The 27,258-nt window shown below is 52.8% G+C and overlaps 1 protein-coding gene across 1 annotated transcript in view; it reads left to right on the plus strand.

The window, feature by feature from the left end:
• Positions 1-11,261: 11,261 nt before the first annotated feature.
• Positions 11,262-27,258, plus strand: part of DPP6 (dipeptidyl peptidase like 6) — a 508,565-nt gene continuing 492,568 nt past the window's right edge. The window contains exon 1 of the mRNA XM_045198757.3: positions 11,262-11,604. Within this exon, the coding sequence (XP_045054692.2) occupies positions 11,554-11,604 (51 nt within the window). The 5' untranslated portion in view covers positions 11,262-11,553. The remainder of the gene's footprint in view (positions 11,605-27,258) is intronic.

Here is a 27,258-nt window from a genome sequence, read left to right on the forward strand (position 1 = left end):
CAATTTGTTTCCCTAAAGACCACATGTTAAAGGCACAAACTGGACTAAAGCTTTCACCTACAATGTTTAGGCCCCGTCCGGGTAGCTCTGTTGGTTAGAACCAATAGGTCAAGGTTGAGGGCGTGACCCCCAGTCGGGGTGCATGTGAGAATCAAGCAATGAATCCGTCAGTGAGTGGGATGGCAGATCCATGTTTCCCTTTCTCTCTCTCTCTTCCTCTCTCTCTCCCTCCCCTCCTCTCTCTCTAAAATCAATCAATAAAAAATTTTAAATAAAAGAAAAAATAATTTCTCTTTTCAAACAGGCTTAGCAAAAAAAAAAAACAAACCAAAACCAAACCAAAACAAAACAAAACCCAACCTCTTTGTAGTTATTTAGAAAATACTGGACAGAATTCCAATTAATGCTTCTTGGTAAGTGTGTCCTTAGAACTCCGAAATTCTCTCTCTGCTCCCCCGCCCTCTCCCCCACCCTGCATACATGTATGTTTGTGTGTGTGTGTATAAAAAATCGCTGACATTAGTTGCGCTAGTCAATATTTAAACTGCTAAGCTCAACACAAAATCTGAAATTCTATCAGGAAGGAGCTATTTCTACCACTTGAGAAATGTCCTCTCTCCCCAGCCCCTGCCGTGCAGCGCTCTGGCTGACGCTGGACCAGAGCCAGGGTGGCTCCACCGGAGACCGTTTGGGGATACGCTCTGAATGTTAAGTCGGCCGGGACGGTGTGTTTGGCATGCGAGGCCATCAGCCGGCGTGGGTGCAGGATGAAGACATCAGTTGAACTAAGACGAGTGCAAGCTAGACATTACATCCAGACCCGTTCGGATGCTCGTATTTCAGCACACACTGAGAGCACCTTCTCATAAACTCTGAGGAGATACCACGAACGTGTGCCTGGTGTCATTCAGGCCCGACCCGCGTCCTCCTAAGGCCTCCCCGAGCACGACATTTGCGTGTGCTACAGGTCCGCTGTCCTTTCTGTACCGAAGAACCGGTTCACGACGTAGATAAACTGTGTAAAAATGTCTGTGGCGTTCTCAGTGCATTCCGAGGTTCTCTAGCTCTGAACGCACGATGATATAATCTCTTTGCAGGGACTGTTTCCATTCCAGTGTGGGCATCCCATCTCATTTCTAATTAGTCATTAACATCCGCCTTCTAAGGACCATGGGGGAGACACTCCGCCAGCCCGGCTCAGGTTCCAGGATTTCCACATGGAGCTGTTTCTTCCTCTCCTGGCTGGAAAATGACAGGACGGTCTTTTGTGCCGTCAGTGGGAAGGCTCCATGGAGATGGAGTGAGCTGAGGAACCGCCGCCACGTTGTCACTGCGTTGGTGAGGAAGACTCAGTGCAGGACATTGTCACCACCCAGAACGAGGGTGTTGTTCCTGTGAGCCCGGGGACACCTCCTCAGGGGGCTGGTCCTGCTGCAGCCAGTCCCCAGGGCGAAGGGGAAACAGAGATTGGAGAAGTGTACACATTGGCCAAGACCCGACACTTGTTCTCAGGCACCCCCTCCCTGTGTCTCCTTCTGGGACCCCACCCCCTACACCCCAGGTGCACCAGAGGCCTCAGATAATTGCACCATTCCGACTCAGGTCCTTCTAGAATGCTTTGCTTCCACTGAAGCCACCCCTGCGCCGGCCTGGGCAGCTGCTAGCTGGGGATCCAGCCCACTGACCTCGCTCGCAGTGCTCCCCGTGGGCTGCGCTGTAGGCCTGGGCATTTCCTCCTCGGCTTCAAACAGACGTTTCACGAAAGGGAAGATTTTTATTTCCTTTCCCGAATGCAGGCATGGCTGGGTGTGAGGGGAAGAAGGTGGCTCGATCTGGTGGCATGAAGTGAGGCTGTCTGCGATTGTCATTATTGGGGACAATGAAGGCAGCATCTGGCTGTGTGGTGACAGTTCTCTGTGCCGTGTGCGATGCAGTGAAGTGGTACGTATGCCCCCAGACGGCTTTGCCACTCAGAACTCCATCGCTGTGTACCAGTGGTCGGCGGGTGGAGCGCATGTCTTTTGCGTCTGTCCTGGAGGTTGGGGCTTAACCTGGGGCGTGTGGCCCACCGAGTGAGAATAAATCTGTAGAACAGATCAGAACATCGGAAGTTGCTCGGCCATGATTGTGTCTCTCCAGGGCATGAGGCTGGCGTGGGTGACGGGCCAGACACACGGAGGCAGGGCTGGGAAGGGGACATCCCGTCCCAGGACTGATGGGTGTGATGGCATTAGGGGATAGCCTGTGGGAGGTGGGGGTGGTGAGGATCGGATGCAGTCATGAGGGTGGAGCCCGTACGAATGACATTTGTGCTCCTGTAAGAGTCAGGAGAGCCCTGGCCGGGTGGCTCACTTGGTTGGAGCATCATCCCATACACCAAAAGGTCGCAGGTTCGATTCCTGGTCAGGACACATGCCTGGGTTGCAGGTTCCATCCGTGGTTGGGGCGTGTATGGGAGGCAAGCAGTCCATGGTTCTCTCTCCCTCTCTCTCTCTCCCCCTGCCTTCCTCTCTCTCTAAAATCAATAAAACACATCTTCAGACAAGGATTAAAAGGAGAATAGTCAGGGGAGCTTGCCCGGTCTGCACCACGTGAGGACAAGGAGAAGCTGAGACCTCCCTCGGCAGGCAGCCTGAGACCTGGAGGCAGGTCGTCCCCAGAGACGGACTCTGTCAGCACTGACCTGAGACTCCCGGCCCCCAGAACCAGGAGCAAGAAATCTCTCTTGTTTAGAAGCCACCCGGTCTGTGGCTTTTTGTCACCACGGCCCATGCTGACTGAGGCAGGCTTGACCTGACTCAGGACCCTACCCCAGCCGTGACACAAAGTGGGAGCCAGACAGGAGGCTGACATCTGAGGGAATGTGACAAGACCAAGTGTCCCACGTCAGTGACAAAGGTGAAACCGGTGACCTGCATGAGGGACGAGCAGGAACACGCGTGTGAGGTGCCAGAGCTGGAACCCATGTTGTGAGCTGGACCGGGCAGCGTGTCCAAGACAAACACGCCGTCGCTGAGCTCGTGCGTCCATGAGTGAAGCAGCTGTTTCCCGCAGGCACCGTGCTGAGCAGCGCTGCACCTGGAAGCTTGGGGTGCACCTGCTGCACAGTCACCCCTGAACACAGGCTGCCATCACTGTCACCACGTCATCGCACAAACCAACCACTGCTGCTTGGCCGGGACACCCAAAGCTTGCACCCTGCTCCAGCGTGGGGAGATGTTTACGTGTGGACCACTGTTTCAGTCCAAAGGAGTGACCTGAGAAGGATGAGGTTTCACATCCTTAGGCCCCTGAGGAATCTCCCCAGGGTGACTGGGGGTGCCAAGGGGTGTGGGGCTGTACACAAGCCCCCCTCCTACCCGCCTGATGCCTCCTCATCCTCCCCTCGGCTCAGTGTCCCACAACTTGGTGGTGGGCATCCTTGCCCTGTGGCTTCAGACTGCTTGGGCCAGTGGGGACCCCTGCAAGAGGTGGAGTCGGGACAGGGGGCGTGAGATTGCAGCGTGTCATCCTCAGCCCTTCCTGGGGCGTGGTCCCCGCCTCCCCACCCCCAGCTCCTTCTGGCCCCAGGTGAGGAGTGGCTCCCCAGTCACTAGCCACGGGGACAGCACAGTCCTTGGTTGGTTTTCCCCACCCAGTCTTGCCTACACCTGGAAAAAAATGTCCTTTCCCTCACCTTTTCTCCACTTCCTGGTATGAGTGCACCTTGTGCGTCCTGTCCCCTCGGGCTCGGTCAGCCACACCCTCGTCATTGTCTCTGTGGCTTCTAAGCTCTTCAGGGAACATTCTGCCTCAGTCACCCTGACAGAGCCAGCAGCTTTGCCTTCGGCAGGTAGAGGCTCAGAGGCACACCTCATTGGCAAACAAAGCGGGGACAGGTGTGTGGGGGTTCTGTACCCGCATTCCCCTGTTTTAATTATGCAGGAAATGGTAATTTTTAAAAGCGTTACTGAGATGCTTAGGAAGCAGCAGGTGTTACAAAATTGCATTTTTATTATTCTTCCCCATATTAGACATGGAAATTATGTCTCTCCAGCTATTTTACCATTTGCTAAATGTTCCTACTCAGTTATCACAGATAATGCTTCTTCTTAAATCATATGCACACAATTAGAAACTTTTAGGTTAATTAATTTTCCATATTAGAAGGAAAAAATTACATAAACTCAAGGCGGTGGGACTAATAGTATTATTAATAATAGTTATCACAAGCCATAAGTATATTTATAGTTTATATGCATAACAGTGCAGTCCTTGCTTTAAAAATATTGAAAATTATAGTTAACGCAATTTGGTTTCAAAATTCAAACTCTCTGCACGGGTACACCCTATAAGTAAGACGTATCTGTCTAATGACTCAATAGAAATAAAGGGTAATTGATTATCCATTCAGATCATTATATTCTAATGCGTCTAGCACACCCAAAAGATCGATAGCATAGCATTCCAAAAGCTGCAGCGTCACATAAAATTCGGAAGGAAGTTTTGCTGAGGAGTGAGCAGCATTTGGGGGACTGAGAAGCCAGGAGCAGAGCTGGAGGAGAAGGGACCTGCCCAAACCCTCTGCAAGGAGCTCTGGGCCCAGGTCGGTGAGCGGACGAGCTAGCTGCAGCGTACCCGTCACCCACACGGCAGAAGGCCATCCCGGTCTGGTAAAGCAGGTGTGTCCACCCAGCGCAGAGACCGGGAAGTGAAGTCACCGAAAGGAACACCGTGGCTGTGTAAGGAGGATCGCGCTTGCCGACGTCATGAAACTGTGTTTTAACATTGAACTTGACATGTTCATGTGTGAATGGCCCATGGGCAACAGCGTGGGAATTGACTGTGGGAGCGGGGGGAGGGGAGGGGCAGAGGAGGGCAAAAGGGGAAACATTGGGACAATGGTAATAGAATAAGAATTTAAAAATGATTACAAAATAAAAAAATAAAATGGCTGCACCAAAATTTAAAAAAATATTGAACTCTAGACAGACGGCCTAACCAAAAGGACAGCGGGTGGTAGCGACTCTTTAGAGAAAAGGCCCTAAAAGGAAACAACACCTTGTCCAATAGCTGGCTCATTTACACAGATGGCCTCCTGTGCAAAAGTGCTGCCTGTCAATAGTTTAATGCTTCTTACGTCTCCTGAAGAAGGTGCCAGTACCAACCAAACGCTGCATGAGGCAGAAGGGCTCCCTGGACCAGTCACAGTGAAGCACTATTGGCTCGGGGGTTGAACTGCCAACAGTCAGCCTCAGGTGTCGAAGGGGCGAGGCGTGGCGGTGGGTCGCAGCCAGGTCCCTATCCCTTGTTCCTTCCCTTGTAAACTCTGTGTGGAGCACAACACTCTCGTTCGTGTTCAAGAGATAAGTGTGTGGGGAGAAGAGGGCCCCCGATGTGTGCACACTTGGTCCACAGCAGTCTGTTACCCAGAACAGAAGCCCATGGTGGCCAGTCTAACGCGAAGGATGGGGTTGGCCAGTGATCCCACTGCTGGGACTATACCCTAAGAACCCTGGAACACCCATTCAAGAGAACCTATGCACCCCAATGTTCAGAGCAGCGCTATTTACAATAACCAAGTGTTGGAAGCAACCTAAGTGCCCATCAGCAACTGAGTGGATCAAAAAACTGTGGTACATTTACACAATGGAATTCTACGCAGCAGAGAGAAAGAAGGAGCTGATACCCTTTGCAACAGCATAGATGGAACTGGAGAGCATTATGGTAAGTGAAATAAGCCAGGCGGTGAGGGACAAATACCATATGATCTCACCTTTAAGTGGAACCTAGTCAACAAAACAAACAAGCAAGCAAAATAGAACCAGAGACATGGAAATAAAGAACAATCTGACAGTAAGCAGAGGGGAGAGGAAAGGCGGGTGATGGGAGAAAGAAGGGGAAGGGTCAAGGAATACGTATAAAGGACCCACGGACAAAGCAGAGGGGGGAAGGATTGAGGATGGGAGGCGGGGGGTGGGTGGGGTGAGGGAAAATGGAGACAATTGTACTTGAACAACAATTAAAAAATAAATAAAATAAAGGATTGAGTTGGAATGATCTCATTCTTGAGATGTGTGGGATTTCAGTGGGTGAAGGAACCACCCTGCTCCACTGAGCGAGGCCAGGCATGAACTGAATTTCCTTGAGTCTTGGTCTCCTGTGGTGAAGGGAACCAGAGCCGAAGATAGAGACCCTCTAAGGAGCTCTGGGGGGGTGGCCCCTGCATACCCCTGGCAGATCTCCGATACAGTTTTCATCAACAGAGCGATGTGCCTCGGCGTAAAAGGAGATTTATTTAAACATGTGTGGTCTCAATTCTTGGGAGAGAGCGCAGTGAAAGAGAGTTCCTACAAGCCGCCTCATCCCCTGTTTTATTTGTTAGAATCACACCCTGAACACCTAGCCTTTCCTGCTCACAGCTTGAGAGCTCGGGGAAGCAAAGAAAAGCTCACCTCCCCTTGCCCTCCGTGTGGAATGGGGAGGCAGAAGTGTAAATAAATAGTCTTAATAAGTTGTTACAAGTGCCATTCCTGCGACGAGAAAGTGCAGTGCTTAAGGGGCCAACGCGACCACTTGAATGTGCCATTCTCACCAAGGTGGTCATTTCCCTTCCGGCTCTGGGTCAGGTGTCAATGCATGGTCAGCGAGCACAGCTGAGGGATGCGCCAGGTGCAAACCAAGAGGGTATCGGACTTCCTAGTTTTCTATCGGTGGCCCACATGTGACCTCATTCATCCAAACTGCCTGCCACTCTGTCTCTCTAGCCTCAGAATGCTGCAGGAGCTCCTGCACCGCATCGCCTCTCTGTCTTGGGAGGGAAGATGAGAGGTGGAAACGTCCTTCCTTAAGAACCAATGTGTCTCTGTCGTTCTTGCCTTGGGGCCTCCTCCGCCGCCTCCGGGCTGCACTTCACGTAGGAAGTGGCTCAGGGGCTCTCCCTGCTGGTCTCAACATGCTTTTCCATCCTCATCTCCACCCCCACCCAGCCCCCAGCACCTGGAGCTTCGAAATCTCTCCGCCCCTCCTCCGCCACCTCTCCACTGGCTCCAGGACCCTAATGGCTAAGTTTGCATCGCTGCTCGGAGATGGATTTCAGCTGTCTCCCCTGTGTCAGCATTCACAGACATTTGCCCCAACAGCCCCCAAGCGCTGCGTGGGTCGTGCTTGTATTCTTAGCGTCGTTGTCGTCCAGAGTTGATGTCCCCCCGCCAGGCGCTGCGAAATCCTTGCAGGTCAGACTGTTCCCTGTAATAAAATCGCTGTGCTGGGCCCATCCTTCGTGTCCCTACATGTTTTAAGTTAATTTGCTTAATTCCTAACTATTTTCTCCAAACCATCGTGATTATACCTGTATATTTTATAAAATAAATACTGACTGATCTTCTCCCCGCCAGAAAATAAAATCCTGAAAATGTATAGGTAAATCTAATGATATGGAATGAGCGATGTTTTCCCTGCAATAAGAAAGGTCGCATGTTAGAGAATGTTAGTGATGGCTGGTGTATCTCTGCACACTATTCCCCTCTCCTTTCTTGGAGAGCGAATAAGAACTTTACTCTCTCTAAAAGAAAGGAAGAAAGGAAGGAAGAAAGAAAGAAAGGAAGAAAGGAAAGAAGGATGTTAGTGATGAATTGATCTATGAGTAAAAGAATAGCTTATGAAAAATCACTTTTTTCCTTAGGCACTGTGATGATTCATTGTATGAGTCGACTCAACTGGGCCACAGGGGGCCCAGGTCATTGGTCAAACATTCCGGGCGTGTCTGGGAGGGGTTTCTGGATGAGATTCACATTGGAATCAGGAGACTGAGTTGAGCAGATGGCCCTCCAATCGTGTGGGTGGGACTCACCCAATCAGTTGAAGATATGAACAGGATAAAATGGCACCCTGGCTGGTGTGGCTCAGTGGATTGAGTGTCAGCCTGTGAACCAAAGGGTCCCCAGTTCAATTCCCAGTCAGGGCACAGGCCTGGGTTGCAGGCCAGGTCCCCGGTAGGGGGTGCATGAGAGGTAACCACACATTGATGTTTCTCTCCCTCTCTTTCTCCTTCCCTTCCCTTCTCTCTAAACATTAATAAATAAATAATCTTAAAAAAATAAATATTTTTAAAAGAATAAAATGGCAGAGTAAGGGGGAGCTTCTCCCTATCTGCCTTGAGCTGGGGTTGTCAGGTTTTTTTCTGCCTTTGAAGTCAAAGGGCAACATCAGCTCTTCTTGGGTCTGGAGTCTTGACTGGAACTCACAACACAGACTCTGAACCCCTAGCTTTCTGATGTCAGGTTGTCAGCCTCCAAATTCACGTGAGCCAATTTCTGAGAAAACAGACACATTTCCAACCCATTGGTTCCGTGTGTCTGGAGAATGCTGACAATCACAGCCGCCTTGGCCTTCACTTTTATAAACTGTGGATCCCACGTGCTGAGTTCCCTTACAGTGGAATTCACTGAGGTAAAGTTAAACTTCAAGTAAAAAGGAAAGGGCACGGGTGAAAATGACATGATGAATCTGCTTTCGTGTTGTAAATATCACCCATGTCAAATGCAGAACTGAACCTTTTGCCAAAGGCCGCAAGTTCAGTCCCAGCCACATGAGTCAGAGGAGCCTCTGGAGGCCACGATAAATACATAAATTAAGGCTGGAGCAGGAGGACAGACAAAAAAAAAAAAAGACTTCCCAGCATCCAGAAGTCACCAGCTAAAGGCAGCCATGTTTGTCAGAGCGAATAGTTGCTACTAAGTATTCAGAGTTGCTTCGCCCTGTTATTCCGTCCAGTAGTCCCTCGTTATGCCTTCCTGCAGCCCTGTCACTTCTGTGGGCCTTGCTGCCAGTGACCAGGCAGGGACTGGGGGACACTGCCACCCCAGACAAAAGTAGTTGGCCGCAGTGGTTGGGTAAAATACTCAGTGTACGAACAGAGTTATTTATTAACTTAAGGGTTAGTCCATATCATTCCACTGGCCATTGGCCGAGATTTGTAAAGGAAGCTGTAAACATGACAGATTAAAACTGCTGTGAGGTCTGTTTTCTTGAGTTTCCCCTCCCCCTCCATCCTGCGGTGGTGGGAGGCGGGGAAGGGCCCATTGTGGGGAGGCAGTTCTAAGGGGCCAGCCTTGGGGGGTAAGAGTGGGAAGAAGATTGCAAAGGAACAAGGGCCTCCTCCAATTAAGAGGAGAAAGAACAGCTTGAAGCTGCTTCAAAACCGAGTTTCGAATGGCGGCATTTTAGTCCCGTGCGCGAGGGTGACCTATGATGCATGCCGCATGCATCGCTGCAGAAAAGCTGCTCTGAAGAACCCCACCACGGAACGAGGGAGTGCTTCTAAGTCAAAGACTCATCTACCTGCCACTTTCTTTTCTTTATTAAAAAAAAGATTTTAGTTAATTTATTTTAGAGAGGGGAAGGGAGGGAGAAAGAAACAGCAATGTGTGGTTGCCTCTTGTGCGCCCCCTACTGGGGACCTGGCCTGCAACCCAGGCCTGTGCCCTGACTGGGAATCAAACCGGCAACTCTTTGGTTCTCAGGCTGGTGCTCAATCTACTGAGCTACACCAGCCAGGGCTGCCTGCCACGTTCTGAGCAAACCACATTCATGGTCCTTCAAAAGCTGCTTTTCAAGCATTGGACTGTGTCCACCTATTTCCTCCCCTTACCTCTTGAGACAAATCATCAGTTGCAAGTAGTTTCCACCTGTGAACCAACTGCTTGTGTGTGCTTAGGCATCCATATATTACGGATTTATGTAATACATACATATGCATACGATGTGTAATCTATGCACGCAGGTAGGCACTGTGGGTGACGGACATATGATCACGTTGTAGTGGCTCCGAATTTGCTGTTGTGGCACAAGTTCAAAACTGGCCTCTTACGCATTCTTGCACGTGATTTTTTTGTGAATGTAAAAAAATAGAAAGGTTTTTCAAACCCCTCCCAGCTTCTCAGGCTCTCACGGTCCCCCAGCGGAGAGTGCGCGCGCGCACACACACGCACGAACGTGAGTTCAAGCCTGTTGCTCCCACGCCCTTTGAAGCAGCTCCCAGGTCCGGGTTCGGAACGCCCTGGGCCTCCGTGGGGAAAAGCTGCATAGGGCACCTCCTCTGTAGGCTCGTCGAGCCGCCTGGGTTGGTCAGCGCTGGAATTTTTGACGGTCCTCTGCGTGCGCGCTCTCAGGAGCGCGCGTCCCTGTGTGGTCCTGGAGCAAACCCGTGGCTGTGACTGATTAATCCCTGGAGCGCCTAGGGGTGGCGATCGGGGAACCCAGGGCGTGGTCTCTGGGCCACTTGCCGCTTGGGGTGGAGGTTGGGTCCAGGAATCAGAGCTGGCGTGGGCTGGGGGGGCAAAAGCCCTGGTGGCTACGGGTCCTTGCAGACCCTTTGGTGCCCGGCTGGAGTGGAGGGAGCAGATAGGATCTGATCCACAGAAACAAAGGCACGAGTGTAGGGGGCGGCTGGGGCAGAGGGACGTGGAGCCTGTTAAGCCAGGTGCACCGCCAAGGGTGGCGTGCCAGCCGGGGCGGGAGCTGTCCAGCAAGGTGTGGGTGTGGTGGAGCTGCCGCAGCCGCAGATTCCGGTGCAAAGTCGGGTGCAACCATGGAGACGCGCCATGTGCCCCCTAGTAACCCGAAACAAACAACATATTTATAAGCTGCCATCCCCGCGGCTGTCCGCTTCCCCCCTCGGCTTCGCCACACTGGCTTCAGAGGAGAACAGCGCGCCTGGCTCCCCCTGCCTCCCCCCGCCCCTTTGGTGCGATCCAAGTCACCCCCGGGCATGAGGGGGCGACTCCAGTGCGGAAATTACGGCGGTACGTGTTTGTAAAACCCAGTGGATGTGCACCAGGCGCACTGGCCCCACGAGGACACGGGGAGGGGGCGTCTGCCTCAGCGCAGATGTTTGCCCAGGGACTCCCAGCTCTCCCCAAACGACTGGGACGTCCTTAACCTCTATGCCCCGGAGCCTTTCTGGTCCAGCCCAGTCCAGGCAGAGCACACATGTGTACGCGTGCGCGCACGCGCACACACACACATACATGCCTCTTCCGCCCGCCCCTGGCTTCGCCACCACCACGCCTGGGCCCCCACCCTCAGGGACAAGTGCGGGGACCGCTGATCCCCGCGCTGCCTGCCGGAGGAGCCCCTGAGCCACTGCGCCGCCCGGTGTCCTCAGTGCGCCCCGCGCGCGCATCGCGCAGCTGTCTTAGGCTAAACGCCGACTGCGAGCCAACCGGACTCGGACGCGCAGGCTGTGGGAGCCGGTCCCACGGCTAGTCCTCCTCCCCGGCTCCCGCTTTTGTTTAAAGCAGCTGGAAGCCCACACCCTCCTCTCCTCTCCGGCTTTTATTTTTCTTTCTCGGCTGCGGCCCAAAAGAGTTGATTGCTATTGTGATCCGCCTGGGAGAGGAGAGAGCAGGGCAGGCGCAGGTGGGAGAGCCGGAGCCTGGGAAGAATTTTCAGTTCAAAAGCCAACTCCGCCCAGTCGCCACTGCTGGTGCGGTCCCTACTTGGATCCCTGCTGAGACAATGGATTAAGTTACTCTTCCCTGGGCCAGGAGTCGCCTTCACACTTGGGGCAGCATGAAGGAAAAGGCAATGATTAAGACCGCCAAGATGCAGGGGAACGTGATGGTGAGTGCGCGCTGCCAGGCGCGGGGCCAGGAGGACCGGGCGGGGAGCGATGCATGGGGCGGAGGGGGGGTGGGGGGTGCGTCCTGTCCTCGCGAGTCCTGATCCTTCGGCAGTGACCAACCGGGACTCCCGTGCTGCCGGCGGGAGCGGCTCCCCCCACTTCCCACCCGAACACCCCTGGTGGCAGCTGAGGGGTACGGAGGATCAGGCGTTCATTTGCAAATCGCAACTTTGTGGCTTCCGGGTTCCTTTGCTTTGGGCATGTGGCTGGCGTCTGGGACAGGGGTGGGGTGTGGAGGTGAGGCAGGGTCTCTGTCCGAGTTCCAAGTGGATACCCCCTGGGCTGTGCTGGGGCAAATGCAGAGAGGGGAGGTCACCCAGCCAGGGAAGGGCCACTGCCAACCCCGCCTGATGCTCACCGGGCCTCGGGCTTAAGTCCCCAGAGCCAAGACCTGTTGGGGTTGGCTGAGCTTTGGGTCCACATCGGGCACACCAGTCCTCTGCTGCCACCTCGGCCACCCGCCTCTCCCGGGGGCCAGAGCCCTGGATTTCAGAGAGATGACCCCCCCCCCAACCCCCCAAGGGTGACTGTGCCAGTGAGCATAACCATGGCACGCGGCCCCCCTGAGGATCACCACGCACCCAGCGGGGTCTCAGCGTGGGTAACTTTGCTAACTCAGGATTCCAGCATCCCTCCTCTGCAGCAAGCCCACCCCTCGCCTGCCCCCAGGCCCACCTAGGCGCTCCTGTGGTCCCGTTCCCCGCATGGGCCAGGCAGGGCGGCTGGGGTCCTGGTACCTCCTGGTGAGGACTTAGAGGTTGCCATCTTGTTCTGTTGAAATGAGCGTGAGCCTGTGTTTGGGTGATGTTTTAACCTCTTCAGGGTTGCTGTAGGATGATGGGAGGAGGACCCCTATTTTTTTAATTGTTCGAAGGTACATTTTTTATAAGGGAGAGCTCACGACATGGGAATGCCCCATTACTTTTTTGAAGGGTCGAGGTCTGGAGCTGTTTGAGATCACGCAGACAGTAATGCATTCTGAGGTCTTGCTTCAACCAAACAGAGACAAGCAGTGAAACACTGATTCGAATCGACCACATTCTCAGCGTGCTTAATCATGCCCACAGCCAGACACCTGTTGACGGGGGGAGGCAAGGGCGCCATGCGTTCAGAAGCTGACCTGTGGCATGAGGCGTGGCACCCCTCCATTGCTCCAGCCTTAGGAGCGACTGTATCCAGGGGTAAATCTGCAGGCCCCCCCCATGAGATGACCCCCTCCCCCCATTTAAGGTCCTGCACCAGCCTGTGGGTTCTCTGGCCGGCTGCTGACCTAATGGCTTGTTTGTGTGACTACGTCTGCTTCCCCCATCCCCCCACTCCCTACTTGGCTGTCATTTCTTGTATAAACTGGGCAGAAACGTGGAGTGATGTTTTCCAACTAAATCCCCACTGACACCCATAAAACTTTATATTATGCTTTGCAATGTGCTGAGAAAAACCTCCCCATTTAGGACTGAGGCAAAAGAAGGGATTCACATTACTTATAATGATAATAATAATAATAAAAACATTATTGACTCATTACCTAAATCTTTTGTCAAAAAAGCATTTCTTCTCTCCGCTCAGAAGGCACATACTGACCTAGCATGTCTTGTTATTAATGGCTTTTAAGGTGCCCGCCACCCCCTCTAGGCTTTTACTTCAGAAAATAAAGAACAGGAAGGCTAATACCGTTAGCACCCGTACTCTGAATAAGAACGTTCCACGTGGTGCCCTCTGTATGTACTTCTCCGTGGTGACCTTTAATAAGTTTAATCAGAGCAAGATGCATGGGAGCCTAAAGAAATTCTACAGCAACCAATCATATTTTTTAAGAGCACCAATGGCCTGGGAGGAAAACGAGACACAGACTCAGCTTCGACGTGTTCTAGCAATTCTTAAATTGGTCATTATTGCCCCGCAGTCTGGTCCGTGCCTTTGTCTGAAATTTCGTGCTCCAGTGAAATCCACGCAGCATTCCCTGAACTATCCTTCTGCACAGAAGTCGTTGTTCTGGGGCTTTGCCATCCCTGATTCTTCGTCAGTGGCTTGGGGAGCCTTGGTGATCACAGCCTCACTTGGATTAGCTGGCTGGCACTTTCTCTGCTCTCCCCCACTTGATTGCAAGTCAGGTGCCACTTTGCATCCGAGATGAGGCTGGGACCGCTGACGCCCGTCGCTGACAGGGGGTGGCTGCACATCTGTCTGCTAGGAAAGGCGGCAGCGAGCCCCACGCCGGCCACGCGGATGCTCCAGCGTGGCTCCCTGCACAGGGCCGGAGCACGTGGCCTGTGTGGACTCTCGTTGGCGGTTTGATATTTGAAAGAGTCACACTTGGCACTGCCCAGATGGCCACAGCAAGTGCCACCCATGCCTGTCAGTGTTTTGTAATCCAGGCTCTTCTCACTTATGGTCCACACTGCGTGGCCATCCAGGGCGTGCGGCGGGGTGTGGACCAGGGCTGTGCCGCCAGCAGCCTGACCTTGACCTGTCTTTGCCAGCGCTTAGCCACGTCCTTGACAAGAAATTGTTACTATGAAACCTAGGAATGTGTTACTCCCCACACTCTGCGCTGCGTGGGAAGCTCATTTCTGACAGTGGTCAGGTGGCTGTGAGCAGGCCAAACAGTTGCCATTCTACCTGGTCTCCTTTTGGGACAACGAAGGGAATACGTGGGTGGACTCAGTTCGCAAGTTGCACTTTAATTCCTGAGAAAAAGTCTGTTTCATAAGCTTCGTTTCTAACATCGTGAGAATGCCCTGCCCAAGCAGACTGCCTGCAGTTTAGTACATTGAGGAAGACATGGGGATTTTTTTCACTCTCACGACAAAGATGATTTACAAACAACTGTATTTTCATGCATTCTTTAAAAGTGTGTGTGTGTGGGGGCTTGCAACACATTTCCATTGTCACTATCAGGCTGACATGGTACTTACCCAAATGTGAGAGGAATTGGCCGTTTCAGAGAAAGGTATAGCCTCTTGCAGTCGGTTGTGGGGTCCGTGGGAAATTGCATTATCCCAATAGATCCCCCACTCTGTCTGTCCATAGGAGCTCTTCCCACACTTTGAGTTGCTTCGTGGAGACTAAGTAAAGGTCGCGGGGACAGCCCTGTGCCCGTGGGGCAGAGCCCCCTTTCCTGGGTGGGTACGTGAGGTGGTGACGGAATCATGTCAGAGGAGGTTCGGGAGCTAGACGTGGAGGGTCAGACGTCAACTGGCCACAGGGACGTCTGAGAATCTCGTGGTTGGATGGTGTGGGCTTTCGGTAAAAGTTGCCATCTGGGAATTCCCTTTACAGGCAAAGTGGAGGTTTTTTTGTTTTGTTTTTTTAAATGGCCCTGGGGGCTGATATGAGGTCTTTGGTCCCTGGTTGGATGTATCTGTGAGATTATGAGCCAAGGATCTTTCAGATCAGGCCTTTCCGAAATTTCCTGTGTTGGGTAAAATCTAGAAACACACCTCCTAGTGCCTTATACTGGTTGGCACCTGGCAACACAAAAGCCGAGGTGGTAGGGTTCTTCTACATGAGCATCGTAGCACGCTTTTGGGGGGAAATTTACCTTCTTGGAGTGGGTTCCAAAAATCACTTCCCAGGTCACAGCCTTTTGAGGTATGGCCGTGTGCCCCATGTTGGGGTATCTCTGTCGCTAGCTCCCCACTTCCTTGCTGTTCAGCATCCTGTCCCGAAACCATCAGCCCCGTGCCTGGCCTCGTCTGCATGCATGGATTCTGCGTGCAGCTCACTCACCTCTCTTACGGGATTTACAGGATCGGGTAGACTTTAATTGCTTATAAAATAGGAACAAAATTGCTTAAACTTCCAGGAAGAGGTTCCCAAAGCTAGAATGTTTTCTAAGCAACCCTCGGGTGCACAGGGCTGCCCTGTTTCCCAGGGTCCCCTGCGGGTCCTGACTGTGGACCACGGGGTCTTCCTGTTGGCAGGTAGACACACACTCAGGTGGGCCCTGGCTGCCGTGGCTCTGAGGGTTGGAGCGTCGTCCTGTGACCGAAGGATTGGGGGTTTGATCCTCAGTTGGGTGTGTAGGATCTGCGGTAGGGGTGTGTACAGGAGGCAACCAATCGATGTTTCTCTCTTTCTCTCTCCCTCTCTCTCAAAAGTAAGAAAAAAAAAAATCCTTGGATAAGGATTAAAAAAACCAAAACACTAAGTTGACCTTTTCTGTCCCAAAGTCATTTCTCCCTTTTCTATAACCTGTCTCGGCTGCTGAATACGTTGCTCCAAACCTGTCTGTCGGCTGGACTTTGAACTCTCCGGGTTATTGCTACGAGGTGTGGGGCATTCGGACGTACTGGCATCTTTTGTTCCCTCCCGGCAGGGGCTGTGTCTGGGAGCCCGCGAGTGGGTGTGTTAAATGAAGGGACAGGTGGCCATTTCTAGGCCTCTGCTGCGCTTTTCTGAGAAAGGCCCGCGATTTCAGTTACACGTTTCTTTAGTTTATGTTAATAACGCCTTCGAGTCTGAATGCATCAGGCAACATGAGAGGGGCTTCCGTGTGTGGAGTATTCTCCACCGAGGCTACAGTGGAAGCGGACCTGGTGCGCACATCTGGCACTTCGGTGGGGGGGGGGGGTGTTGTGGTTTTCAACCCCACTGAGCAGTTCTCTGGTATTCAGCTCAGTCCCCCCACCGTCTGCCTGGGGGTACCGCCGCATCCCACAGCTCAAGGGCTTGGTCCTACAAAACTGCCCCCACTTCGCATGCCAATCTCAAGCCAAGGTGCCCTGTGCTTCTGAAAGCCTGGCTGGAATCAGAGGTTTGCACGGCCCACCCTCGGGTTCGCTTATTTTTGCTAGAGATCCTGACAGAGCTCAGAAAGCGCCGTCCTGTCTTCCTGGTTTATTACAAAGGATATTAAAGGATATGAGTGAACAGCCAGAGGAAGAGACACCGAGGGTGAGGGCCGGAAGAGCCCCAAGCACGGGGGCTGGTTTTATGTGATGAATTTGATGGGCAGGGCGACATGTTAGAACTCAAGAAAGAGCGAGTCCCAGCCTGTGAAGGGCCCATGTGCGTGCTGAGCCGAGAGCCCTGCGGTGGCCAGACCAATCAGAAGCCCCATCGCTGTGACTTCCTGTGCCCCCCACTGACCCCCCTGTCCCCTGGGAACAGTGGGTCTTAGCAATGGCTGGATGAGAGAGTCATCTGGGAGGCTGGGAGATACCCAGGGGCATTGGCTGGCCCTCTGGGCGGGCGGGGTGGAGAGCAAGTGGTTGGCTGGAGGCCGAAGTTTCCGGCCTTGTTGGGTGTTTAAATTGCCTGAGGAACTTCAGTGACTCCCAGAGGGCACACGCACACACACCTGCACACACGTGCACACACAGCACCCTACGTGTGTCTCTGCTTGGCAGCCTGGGCGTCAACACGTGTGCTGAGGTTCCCGCTGTGCAGCCAGGGTGGACAACCACTGGGGGAGAGGGTTGTTCTGAATCAGTGCTGTCCTCAAAACCAAGGAGATCAGCAGACTGTTAATACGAAGCCCTGTGGCTCGGGAAAAGGTACCCCGAGGCTGGAGTCTCCGGTTGCAGAGGGGGCAGGTGAAGGGAAGGAGGGGGAGGCACCCAGAATCAGAGAGGCAGGTAAGGGCGCCTGATGCAGGGGGAGGCAGCCCCAGTCCCAGGGACCAGCTGAGGAGGCAGCCGGGTCCTCACTGGGTCTCGCCTCCTCGGGAGACTGAGGACAGGAGATCAAGGAGGCGGGAGAAACGCATTGTCTTTCTCTCCCTCTCCTTCACCCCGAGAGAGGAACAACCCTTGACTGTTGGACGCTCTATAACGTGTCTGTGACCCTCCTGAAAAGTTATTTCCAACCAGGTGGGACAAGTAGAAATGAGGAGGAGTGGCAGGAGACCTTCTGGAACTGGCTGTGGGCTCTCTGGGCGGCCCCTCTGCATGAGTCTTTCCTCATGTGTGGGGTCGGGGAATTTGCAAAGATGGGCTATTCCCCACCCCCCCAAAGGCAGGCTTAGCACTGTGCCTTCAAGGCAGACCTCAGGACATGCTTGAGAAGCAGCCTCCGGGCCAGAACACAGGTTTTGCTGACACTATAATTTCTTCTGCCCTGACCTGTGTGGCGCCTGCTATGTCATCAGTCTGTCTTGCCCTGTGTGACTGTTCAGAGGCAAAAGAAAACTAGGCGGCATTAATGTACTTACTGCTAAGTCACAAAATCAAGAGCTGCCACTCCACAGGCCTGGATGACTCAGGCAGAAGTGTGGGTGCCCGCGTGCCCGCGCATGTGCGTGGGATGTACACACGGGTGATGCACACGCTTGTCGGATGTCAAGTGCTTGCACCACGGTAGAGCCGTGGGTCGGTGGGGGAGCTGCTGCGGGCACAGGCCCTCTCATTGCTTGACTTCCTTAGCGGAGAAAAACCTAGCACGCTGCAACGCAACAGCAGGGTGGGAGGTTCTCCTGATCAGTAGGGTGTTACTGCCTGCCAGCCGCGTGGGACACAGGGCCTGTGGGCAGCGCACCCGCCGCTGGGTGTGAGGAGGGGCGGGGCGTGGTGGGGGCGGGGCGCGTCCTGGGAGCTGGGAGCAGCGCAGGGTCGATCCCATTGCTTTCCCCCATCATAACAGCATTTGAAAAGTAAGCTTTTCCTCTCTTTCTATTTTCTCCCAGCGCCCTGGGCTAATGCCTCTTCTAGGCAACACATACTTTTATTTCAAAGAATTCTCATTTTTATTATTTCGGTAATGTGTGAACAGGCAGTAAAACCTCTACCCATAGGAACCCAGCTGTGAAGCTGAGTACATCAGACTAACAATCTTCTGTGACTCGAAGACTCGGAGCTAAACTGGCACTTTTCGGGGGTGTCCTCTACCATATCCATTCAGATCCGCTTCCTACACTTAACTCTACATTTCGGGGAGACGAAGATTGATGAGCTCCAGTCTCCAGTTCTTTCGTTCTTACCAAAAGGATTTACTCATGGACTAGATTTCTCTATGCTCAGGCAAAAAAACCCCCAAACAAAACCAAAAAAACCCCAAACCACTTTATAAAAATCATCTATAATTATCTGTAACGGAAAAGCAAGGATTTGGGGGTTCAATACTAGTTTTCCAGAGTTTTCCGTGTACCAGATCCTGAACACACGTTTTATAATAGGATTTCTCTTTGCTGTTCTTCTTTCTATGATTCTGTGAATTGCTGATAGGGTTCCAAGATCCCCACCCTTGCATTTCAAACCTAATTATGTTAATAACTTACAGTTTGCACAGCGCCTTTCCAGATTACAAACTAATTTTGCATGCACGCTTTTATTCGATTAGAACAACTCCTTGTGTTCGGAGGACAAAAATTATTTCTTTTCTGTGACTGAGAGCACTGAGACCTGGAGAGAGGGCAGAGCGGGAGGGTGCGGGGCTCAGCTGGGCATCCATTTCGGGGCCAGGTGTCTTGTAGGCGAATGCATCTCCTTCCAGAAGTTCTCTTCCTTGCAGTTAACAGCTGGCAGGAAACATGGAGCCCGGAAGCTGGAAGAGAATCTAGAGGGATCTCGAACATTCCTTCCCGGAATGCTCGGGCCCTGTGGGGTGTCTGGCCTTGGCGGGTTGCCCGAGTTTGCACCGGCTGCTGCGTGGCCGTTTTTCCCATTTGTGCACTAGGGTTGGGTGCGCGTGTCTGCTCTGTGCTGCGCGTGGAGACAGACTTGAGAAAGCATTTCGCGTGGGCTGGGCGAACACCCGTGCGGTGGGCAGGTGGGCACAGCCCCTTCTCCCCTGCGGAGGACAGTTGCGGCCGGTAGAGGGCGCAGGGGCACCTTCCCCTACAGAGGCCTGACGCGTTTCCGAATCCAAGGGTAACGTGCCGCTTCACTCAGCCACCCGTGAACGGATAGAAAAAGCAGGAGAGAACACGCCACCTCCGAGCGCTGGATGCGCCCCGGATGCTGAGAGCAAGGCTGGGGACCGGAGCCAAAGACATTAGAAGACAGACGGGTCTGTTAGAAGGTTAAGGCAGGTTTGGGAGCTGGCCCTCCCTGACCCTGGGAAGAGGGACGGAGACCCCCGTGGGATCCCAGGCCTTCCAGAAAGGGCAGACTCGGTCGGCAGGCGGGGGCTGTGCGGAACACGAGCTCTGCAACCCGCCTTGTTTCCGCAGACTCCAGGGTCTTCCGTGCCATCTACGTTTGCACTGCGGCCTGCAAGCGAGCGCAGGATCCGCCTCTGGGGCTTTGATGATTTGTATACAGTTTTTACCGAGAGCCTTCGCTCAGATAATGTGGGTTTTTTGCATTCTGAATAGCTGGCTCTACAAAGCCTTGTTGATGAGTCACGCATAAAAAGGCTTCCAGTGCCGTTCCTCCTCCTGCTCCTCCTCCTTTCTGAGTTTTGTAAACCAAATGTAGGTTCTTACCCCAGGTCGTGACATATGCAGTGGGAGACAGTGCCCGGCTGCCACTCGGGGAGCTGAGCCCAGCTCCCAGGACAGACCTGTCCCCTCCCACCTTACTATCTCCACCAACCGCCCCCCCCCACCACCAGTTTCAGCCGAAGAGAAGCACTTCCTGACACTGAGCGGAATCAGGAGTTGGCTGACCAAGACGTGAGCCAGGTCTTCCCTCTTCCCCCCACCGCGCTGGCCTGATTGTTTTCTTTCTCCTGAATGTTGTTTTCCTCTGACAGTGTGAGTTGGGGTTAATTTAGGCCACTTACTGGTGAAGGCGTGACTGAGGAGTCACTGGGTTCTGGGAAGGACAGGAGGCTCGTGGGTCCACGTGGCCAGAGGAGGTGGCACACGGCATTTTTAGCTGTGGATTTACTGGAAAATTGGATCCACCATAGACCTGGATTTTGAATGTCCTTCAAGTTCTCCAAGAACCTTGCATGCAGCCGCTTTGCACAACAGCACTTCCCCATAATTTCCCTCTCCCAGCCGTGCTTCTGAGAAACGCGTTCCACTCAGAGTGCGTGAGGATTAAGTAAAGCTGATCTGCTTGAGCGTGCATGCGACTGTGAATGTGAGTGTGCACAGGCTGCACGTGTGTGTGCTCACACGCATACGGAGTGCCAGGAAGCCACGCTTTGCCTCCCTTTCTTGGTGATGGTCCAAGACCACCCCCTCTAATCTGACCACGAGAACAAAATGAGTGGCAGCCAGATGTAGACTCCCAGTTTGTCTGGAGACAAACCCCGAGACATCGCTGCTGTGAAATACCTTCTGGAAAGCAGTTCCCAAAGTGGGGAGTCTACACACCAGTATGGGCATCCCCTGGGAACCGTCGAAATGCAAATTCCTGGGCCCCACCCAGACCGACCAAAGTCGAGATGCGGAGGAGGGCGGGGCCCACGTGGGTCCTTTAGCAGGTGATTCTGGTACGTGCCAACATTTAGCTCCAGTTTACCAGTCCTCACACTATCTGTGGTACAGGGCCAGTTTATTTTCTTAATGTCCCTTCCATCGAAGATTTGTGCTTTTATAAAATACAGCAGCAATGAAGGAATTCAAAAATAAAAGGTACACAAAATATACCCTCTCCTCCGATTTTGTATTATTAGGTCCAAAGATATAAAATTACTCTGTCCATTGCTGTAAACCTTTCTAAAGGGCAGACGCTCAGTTTCCGTACTTGGTGCACTGCGTACCGGCAGCTGGGCCCTCTGGCCCGAGACCACACCCAGAGCAGCCGCGGGCTGGGGGGGCGGGACTCCTCCCTCACCCACAGGCTGCACAGCCCCTTCTACCTCAAAGCCCCTGGAAGGGAAGTTTGGTGAAAACAGTTTGATTGCAGAATAAGCATCAAACCACACTGGCAAGACAGGAAGGACCCCTCTGTCCTATTTAGCTCAGGGGCTGGCAGCAGGTGCTGTGGGTAGGTGTGCAGTGTGGAGACCGGGGGCAGCCAGGCCCATGTGTCCCCAAGACCCTGGGGGGTGGGGCCTAGTCATTCCTGGTGATTACTAGTCCAAGACGTGGCTCCTGGATTCTGGGGAAACATTTCCCAGTTTTGAGGCTGACTTGAGGCTTCTGTAGCCATGAAAATGACTGGTGTACAAAGAGGATTTGAAAGGGCTCAGAGAGAGAAATTTTGAAAGAAAAGCGGAGAGAATCTCTTTCCTCATCTCCAAAGGGAAGAATTAAGCCTCTTGGTTTTAGTTTGTGGTTTCCCGTGTACCCCACATTCTGAAGGGGGTGTGCCTCTGTTTTGTCTTTTCAGCTTTATCAATAGCATACTTTTGGGTAGCAAGCAGGGTGGTGAGTTATGACCCCTAAATGATTTTCCTTCCTTCGCGTGACTGTCTCCTCTTAAATTTGCTCCCCGATGATGGGGGCTGCCATGGGTGGAATTAAGGTCCAAATGATGGCTTTCATTTCTAAGTTTCATTATTAAGAAAGAATTGGGTATTTTCCCCGCTTTGCTCTGAAGTTTTTATTTTGGGCTGTGCCGACTTGAAATGATTTATTTTCCTAGACACCCAGGAAATGTTAATTACCACGAATAAGACCATCCTAAAGCCCACACAAAGGCTTTCTTCCTCCTCCTCCTCCTCCTTCAAAACACAAAAGGAGATAATGCTCAAATGCTCTTATGCAGATTTTGAAATTCCCTGGTACATTAACAATGCTAATGAGAGCGGCTGTATCCCCAGAGCTGCCGCGGAATCCGGAATGTTCCCAGGGCTAAGCGGTGTCTCAGGACCACCCTGCAGATCAAAATTTCACGTGGAGATTAGTTCCTTGAAAATGACTCCGTGTCGGCTGAGGGCCTGAAGGAGGGCTGGAGGGTGTGGAGCACAGAGGCCTCTGGGGGACAGAGGCTGACGCCAACCCTCTTCTCCCAGGTCACCATGCAGCGGGGACCTGAGAAGCTGAAATGGATGCTCATCGACCTTGAGCTCCCAGGAGAATGGCCCTTCAAAGTGCAAAAGGGGAGAAGGTGAGGAAGGGGCGTCGCAAGCATAGGTCAAGTGGCCATGGTGAAGGACCACCCTCTTGATGAGAATGAAGCCACCCTCCCGCCAGGGTGACCCTCTGGAAGGACTGCGAATGGCCTTGCTCAGCTTGGTTATGCGGATGATGGCATCTCCCCACTAACCTAGCACCCGCTTCCTGCCGTGCATTTGGAGAATAAGCGTTCAGACTCTTTGCAGACGGGTGGACACAGTTTTGTTCAGGTTGCCATGGGGTCTTGGCACAAGGCCATTGTATTCTAGAAGCTTCTGATGACTTCACCCCAGGATATATGTTTCTTCCTGTCCTCCTTGACCTCCTTCCCATTAAACACAGACAGGTGGAGGTGTGTGAGCTCACACTCGATGGAGTCCTGGCAAGAACACCATTCTGGCACCTTCTGGAAGTTCCCTACTACCACCGAGGTAGTAGTGAAACTGGGAACGCCGGCGTTCAGCTGCCTGTCACTCCCAGACCCAATAAGCAGAGGCAGGGATTGAAGGGGCGCCTCCCCCTGTAAGGGCGCTTTATTCAGAGGGCCGGCCATCTGAGAAGACGGCAGGTTTGTCCCCTGACAGACCGACCTAAATTCCATTTTAAAATGGCCCTTTTTATAAGGAGAACAAAGTGTAGGGAAGGGGTTTGGAATTCAGGAACCAAGTTAATCAGATAAAAGCTGCAGCATTCTGCCATCTGGGTCCTGGGCGGCGGGCATCTCCCCCTGGGCACAGGGGCTCAGACACCATCTCGATGGCATGCAGGCCTCCCGAGGCACACAGGTGGAACTGCTTATGGCCTCCTGGAGCCAGGTGGGTCATACCTCCAGTTCCTGAAGCAATAGCTTCTTCCATGCATCGATTACTCAGCTTATCTATTACCTAAACCAAGAATTTTTCCGACATTTGAGTCCCCAATCAGTAGGGGAAAAAACCCACTTTTTAAAATGGGAGTAGGCGCTGGATGAAGGAGACGCTCACCACAGGTGGCCTGCCAAGAAATTACGGAGAAGGAAAGAAATTGCGGAGAAGGAAAGAAACCCTCATGTGGGGCGGCTCATATCATATGTGTTCATGGCACACGGTCCCTCATGTTTGCGTGTGAGGCCTCCTAGAACCATTTGTCACACAGTCTGCCGTCCCCTGGGGCCTGGGGTGATAGTCCCAGGCAGAGCACACCCTTGGGGCTGCCTATGGGAGCCGGGTGCCTCCCCCAGGACGTGGGGGCGGGACATCTGCTCTTGGCAGGGGGCGTGCATTTCACAGTGATGGCCCCCAGGCTCCTGGGAAGGCCGTTTCTGGGTGATGAACCTAACCAAGGCCTCTGGGCTTCCAAAGCATACATCCCGCACACGATAAGGGGCCTGTGATGACAGGTTTGAAGGGGAATGGTCTAAGGAAAAGGGGAAAGCAGAAACATTTTTCCTTATTTTCAACCAGGAGAATGGCGCGTCTTATTTTTTAATTTGTGTGTGTCTTTCATGCTGGGACATTGAAATGAATGACCTGTACGGCAGCCAGCAAAGTGGCAGACGTTCCCCGGGGGGGGGCCTGGGGCCCGTCCCAGGCTCACGGCGAGGGCTTGAGTTGAAGACACAGTTAGGCGGACGCAGCCTCAGGAGATGGGCCACGGACGATGGGGCTTGATGGAGCCGCCCCCTTTTCCACAGATTTAAGAGCAAGAAACACAGTGTCTTTCTCTGGAGAGCAGGCTTTCCTGCTGTGGACTGGAGGCGTTAGGACCATGTACCATGTGGGAGGGAGGGGCCTTCTAGGGCTGGGACAAAGGTCAGCATTGTCCCAGGGCCTTCTCGCCCAGGAGTGCCACCTCAGGCGGCCTTACTCTTGGGTTCTTATGCATTTCAGCGCTTAGCATGTGACGAGCCAGGAGGTGGCACTTTGCATCTTGCATCTCCCTGAATTCCCAGAACCGCCCTGGGTGGAGGTAATGCCATCAAATGAGGCTTAAAGAAGTTCAGTTGGAAAATGGCCCACGGACACCTAGGTAGCAGGAAGGCCCCAGCGTCCACCTCAGGTGTGGGCGGCTCGCTCCGGCACCTTAGAAGGTGTTTGTAGACACAGGTCCGATTACTTAATAGCTTCTCACCTCACTAGGATGAGACCCATATTCTTCCTGGGACGCCGCCTGGTTGCTGAAAATGCCTCGAAACTCACCTGCACCCCCTCCCATCCCGCTGGGGTCCCTAAAACACATCGGTCTTGGAGTCACAGTTCCCTTCACCTGGGACTTTCTCTCCCTAGATGCTGGCTCCCTGTTTCCGGAATGCTCTCCCTGTAGACCTTCAGGCAAAATCACTCTCCACCGCCTCTCTCAATCCTGTTATTTATTTATTGGTTGCACTTCCGTTCCCAAACTGGAAGGGAAGCTCCCCCGATGGGACTCTGTCCTCTTCACCCCCTTGTCCCCAGTGCCTGGCATAGTGGGAAGTGATTGCAAGGCAGAGAAAGCCAAAACCGGCTGTGGGTTTGACCCGCGGGAAGGGCGAGCCTGCAGCGGTTTTACTGGAATAGCCCTGCACTGGCCCGCTGTGGAGCAGCAGCTCAGCAATAGTCCTGTGTCGGTCCCGCCTGCAGGGGCAACATTGTAACATCCACATTCACAGATCGGGGTCAAAAGAAGTTCCGCCTGCACGCGCGGGCCAGGGAGAGGGAAGTACCTGTCGTGATCCATTATGGTCACCAACACAGTCTCAGCGCCGTTTTCACCCCTCCTTTTAAGTCACTTCTCTGTCATGCCGGTCCTCCGTCTTTCAGTGGGCTCCCTGTGTGTTCCCCGGGCGACAGCACCCATTGAGCACCTGCAGAGGCCCCGGTGCCGAGTTCAGAGCAGGGCCGCCCACCCGGGGGCGAGTCTGCACCTCGCATTTGAGTACTTTGGGCTCCGTTAGGAATCTGGAACTTTCCAGAGCCTCAGAAATGAGCTCAGGGCTTTCATTTTATATCAGGTAACCACACTCTCCGTGGTGTCTGGGGTACCAGCCTGGAAAGAAACCCGTAAGAGTTTTTGCAGGAAAAGACTATCCACACCAAGCGGAATAAATAACGGTATCAAGGGCTTCTTATCAGTTCTGGGAAGTTTTGCCACCTGGGGAGTTCAGGTCAGATCAGATTTTGTTCCCAGATGAGTTTCAAAGGGCTCTGTCGCTTATGAAACGGTGACCTACATAGGTTGAAAGTGTTGGGGAGTCAGGATGTGTGTACACAGCCACCTCCAGTGAGTAGGTGTTGTGCGGGTAGGGCCCACCAGGAGGAGACATCGGTAAGGAGGGGGGACCCGTGAGAGCCCAGGGCTTCCCGGAGGAGGTGCACCTGGACTTGGACTTCGGGCGAAGGACCCTCCACGCAAACTGCACCCTCCTCAGCCTGGACCCCGATTCTCATTCCTGTGACATTTCAGCTGCCAGAATAGCTCTTTGAATTCGGTGCTTAGAAGGATTCAGGGAGACTAAAAATGGCAGGATTTCCCACAGAGCTGTTTGCAAGAAGAGAGCCGTGAAGTGGGTTGTTGAAAATAATAGGGTGAACTTGAAAAGGCAAAAATGAGGATGAAAATAAGGGCAGTGTTCCTCAGACGGAAATTTCTCCAGCTCAGTGTTCTCTAAGCAGTTCTACTCTCGTTTTTCTTAAAGGGCAGTTAAGTAAACTTTAGAAATTAGATATCTATGTCTCCATCTATTTTTCTTTGGCAGGTGGGTAGAGTTGAGCTGCTCATTTATAGGTGATGCCTACTGCTTCCCCTTTAAGAGTCCCCCGGGCCCATTGGCCGCCCTTCTGACTTAGGAAAAATCGTAAACCAGTGGGGTAACCTGAGGAAGGTGAGCATGAACTCTCAGCCCAGCTTCTGAGCATCATTGAAAACCCTGCTGTTATGTTACCTAGTAACCAGGGGTCAAGGTCTCCTCTCCAGTAGTAATTATGTTTATAAAAGTTTTTCTAGCCCTGACCAGGGTGGCTCAGTGGGTTGGGCATCGTCCCGCAAAGCAAAAGGTCGCCAGTTCGATTCCCGGTCAGGGCACGTGCCTAGGTTGCAGGTTCGGTCCCTGGTTGGGGGCATGCACAAGAGGTAACTGATCGATGTTTCTCTCTTACACATCGGTGTTTCTCTCCCTCTCTTCCTCTCTCCCTTCCCCTCTCTCTAAAAAGACATAAAATCTTTTAAAAAAAGGTTTTCTCTGTATAACTGTGTTTGGGAGTTATGATCCATTTCTCATCTTCAAATAATGGGATGCAATGAAAAAACATGGTTCTTTCTAGTTCTTAACATAGCAAGTCTTTGGCTCAATCTAGAATCTATCAGAATAACCCTTAACACAGAGATCCGTTGTTTCTGCACATTTCTGGGAGCCGCCTTACCGCACCGTGGTCTCAAAACTGGGAAGCATGCTGGCTGGAGGTGATTTGCTATTGCTTCTCCTTGCTTTAAAAATGCCTTTATTGACCCGAATTTCTGCCCCCTCTGTAGCTTCTGCTCATGGGTTCTAGAGCCGCCATGTGGACCAGCACCAAGCACATCCTAGCTTCCTGGGTGTGTGTCCCCTGGCTGAGGAAACCCACCCTGTCTCCCTCTGTAGTGTCCCCTCTGCAAGGCAAAGGTTGCTGACTCTGCTCTCAGAGCCACCGTTCCGTGTTACTTTTTAAGAAACCTTTATAAACCTTTTAAAGCTTTGCGGGGAGCC

Source organism: Desmodus rotundus, chromosome 6 (genome assembly GCF_022682495.2).
Source record: "Desmodus rotundus isolate HL8 chromosome 6, HLdesRot8A.1, whole genome shotgun sequence".
Taxonomy (NCBI): Eukaryota; Metazoa; Chordata; class Mammalia; order Chiroptera; family Phyllostomidae; genus Desmodus; species Desmodus rotundus.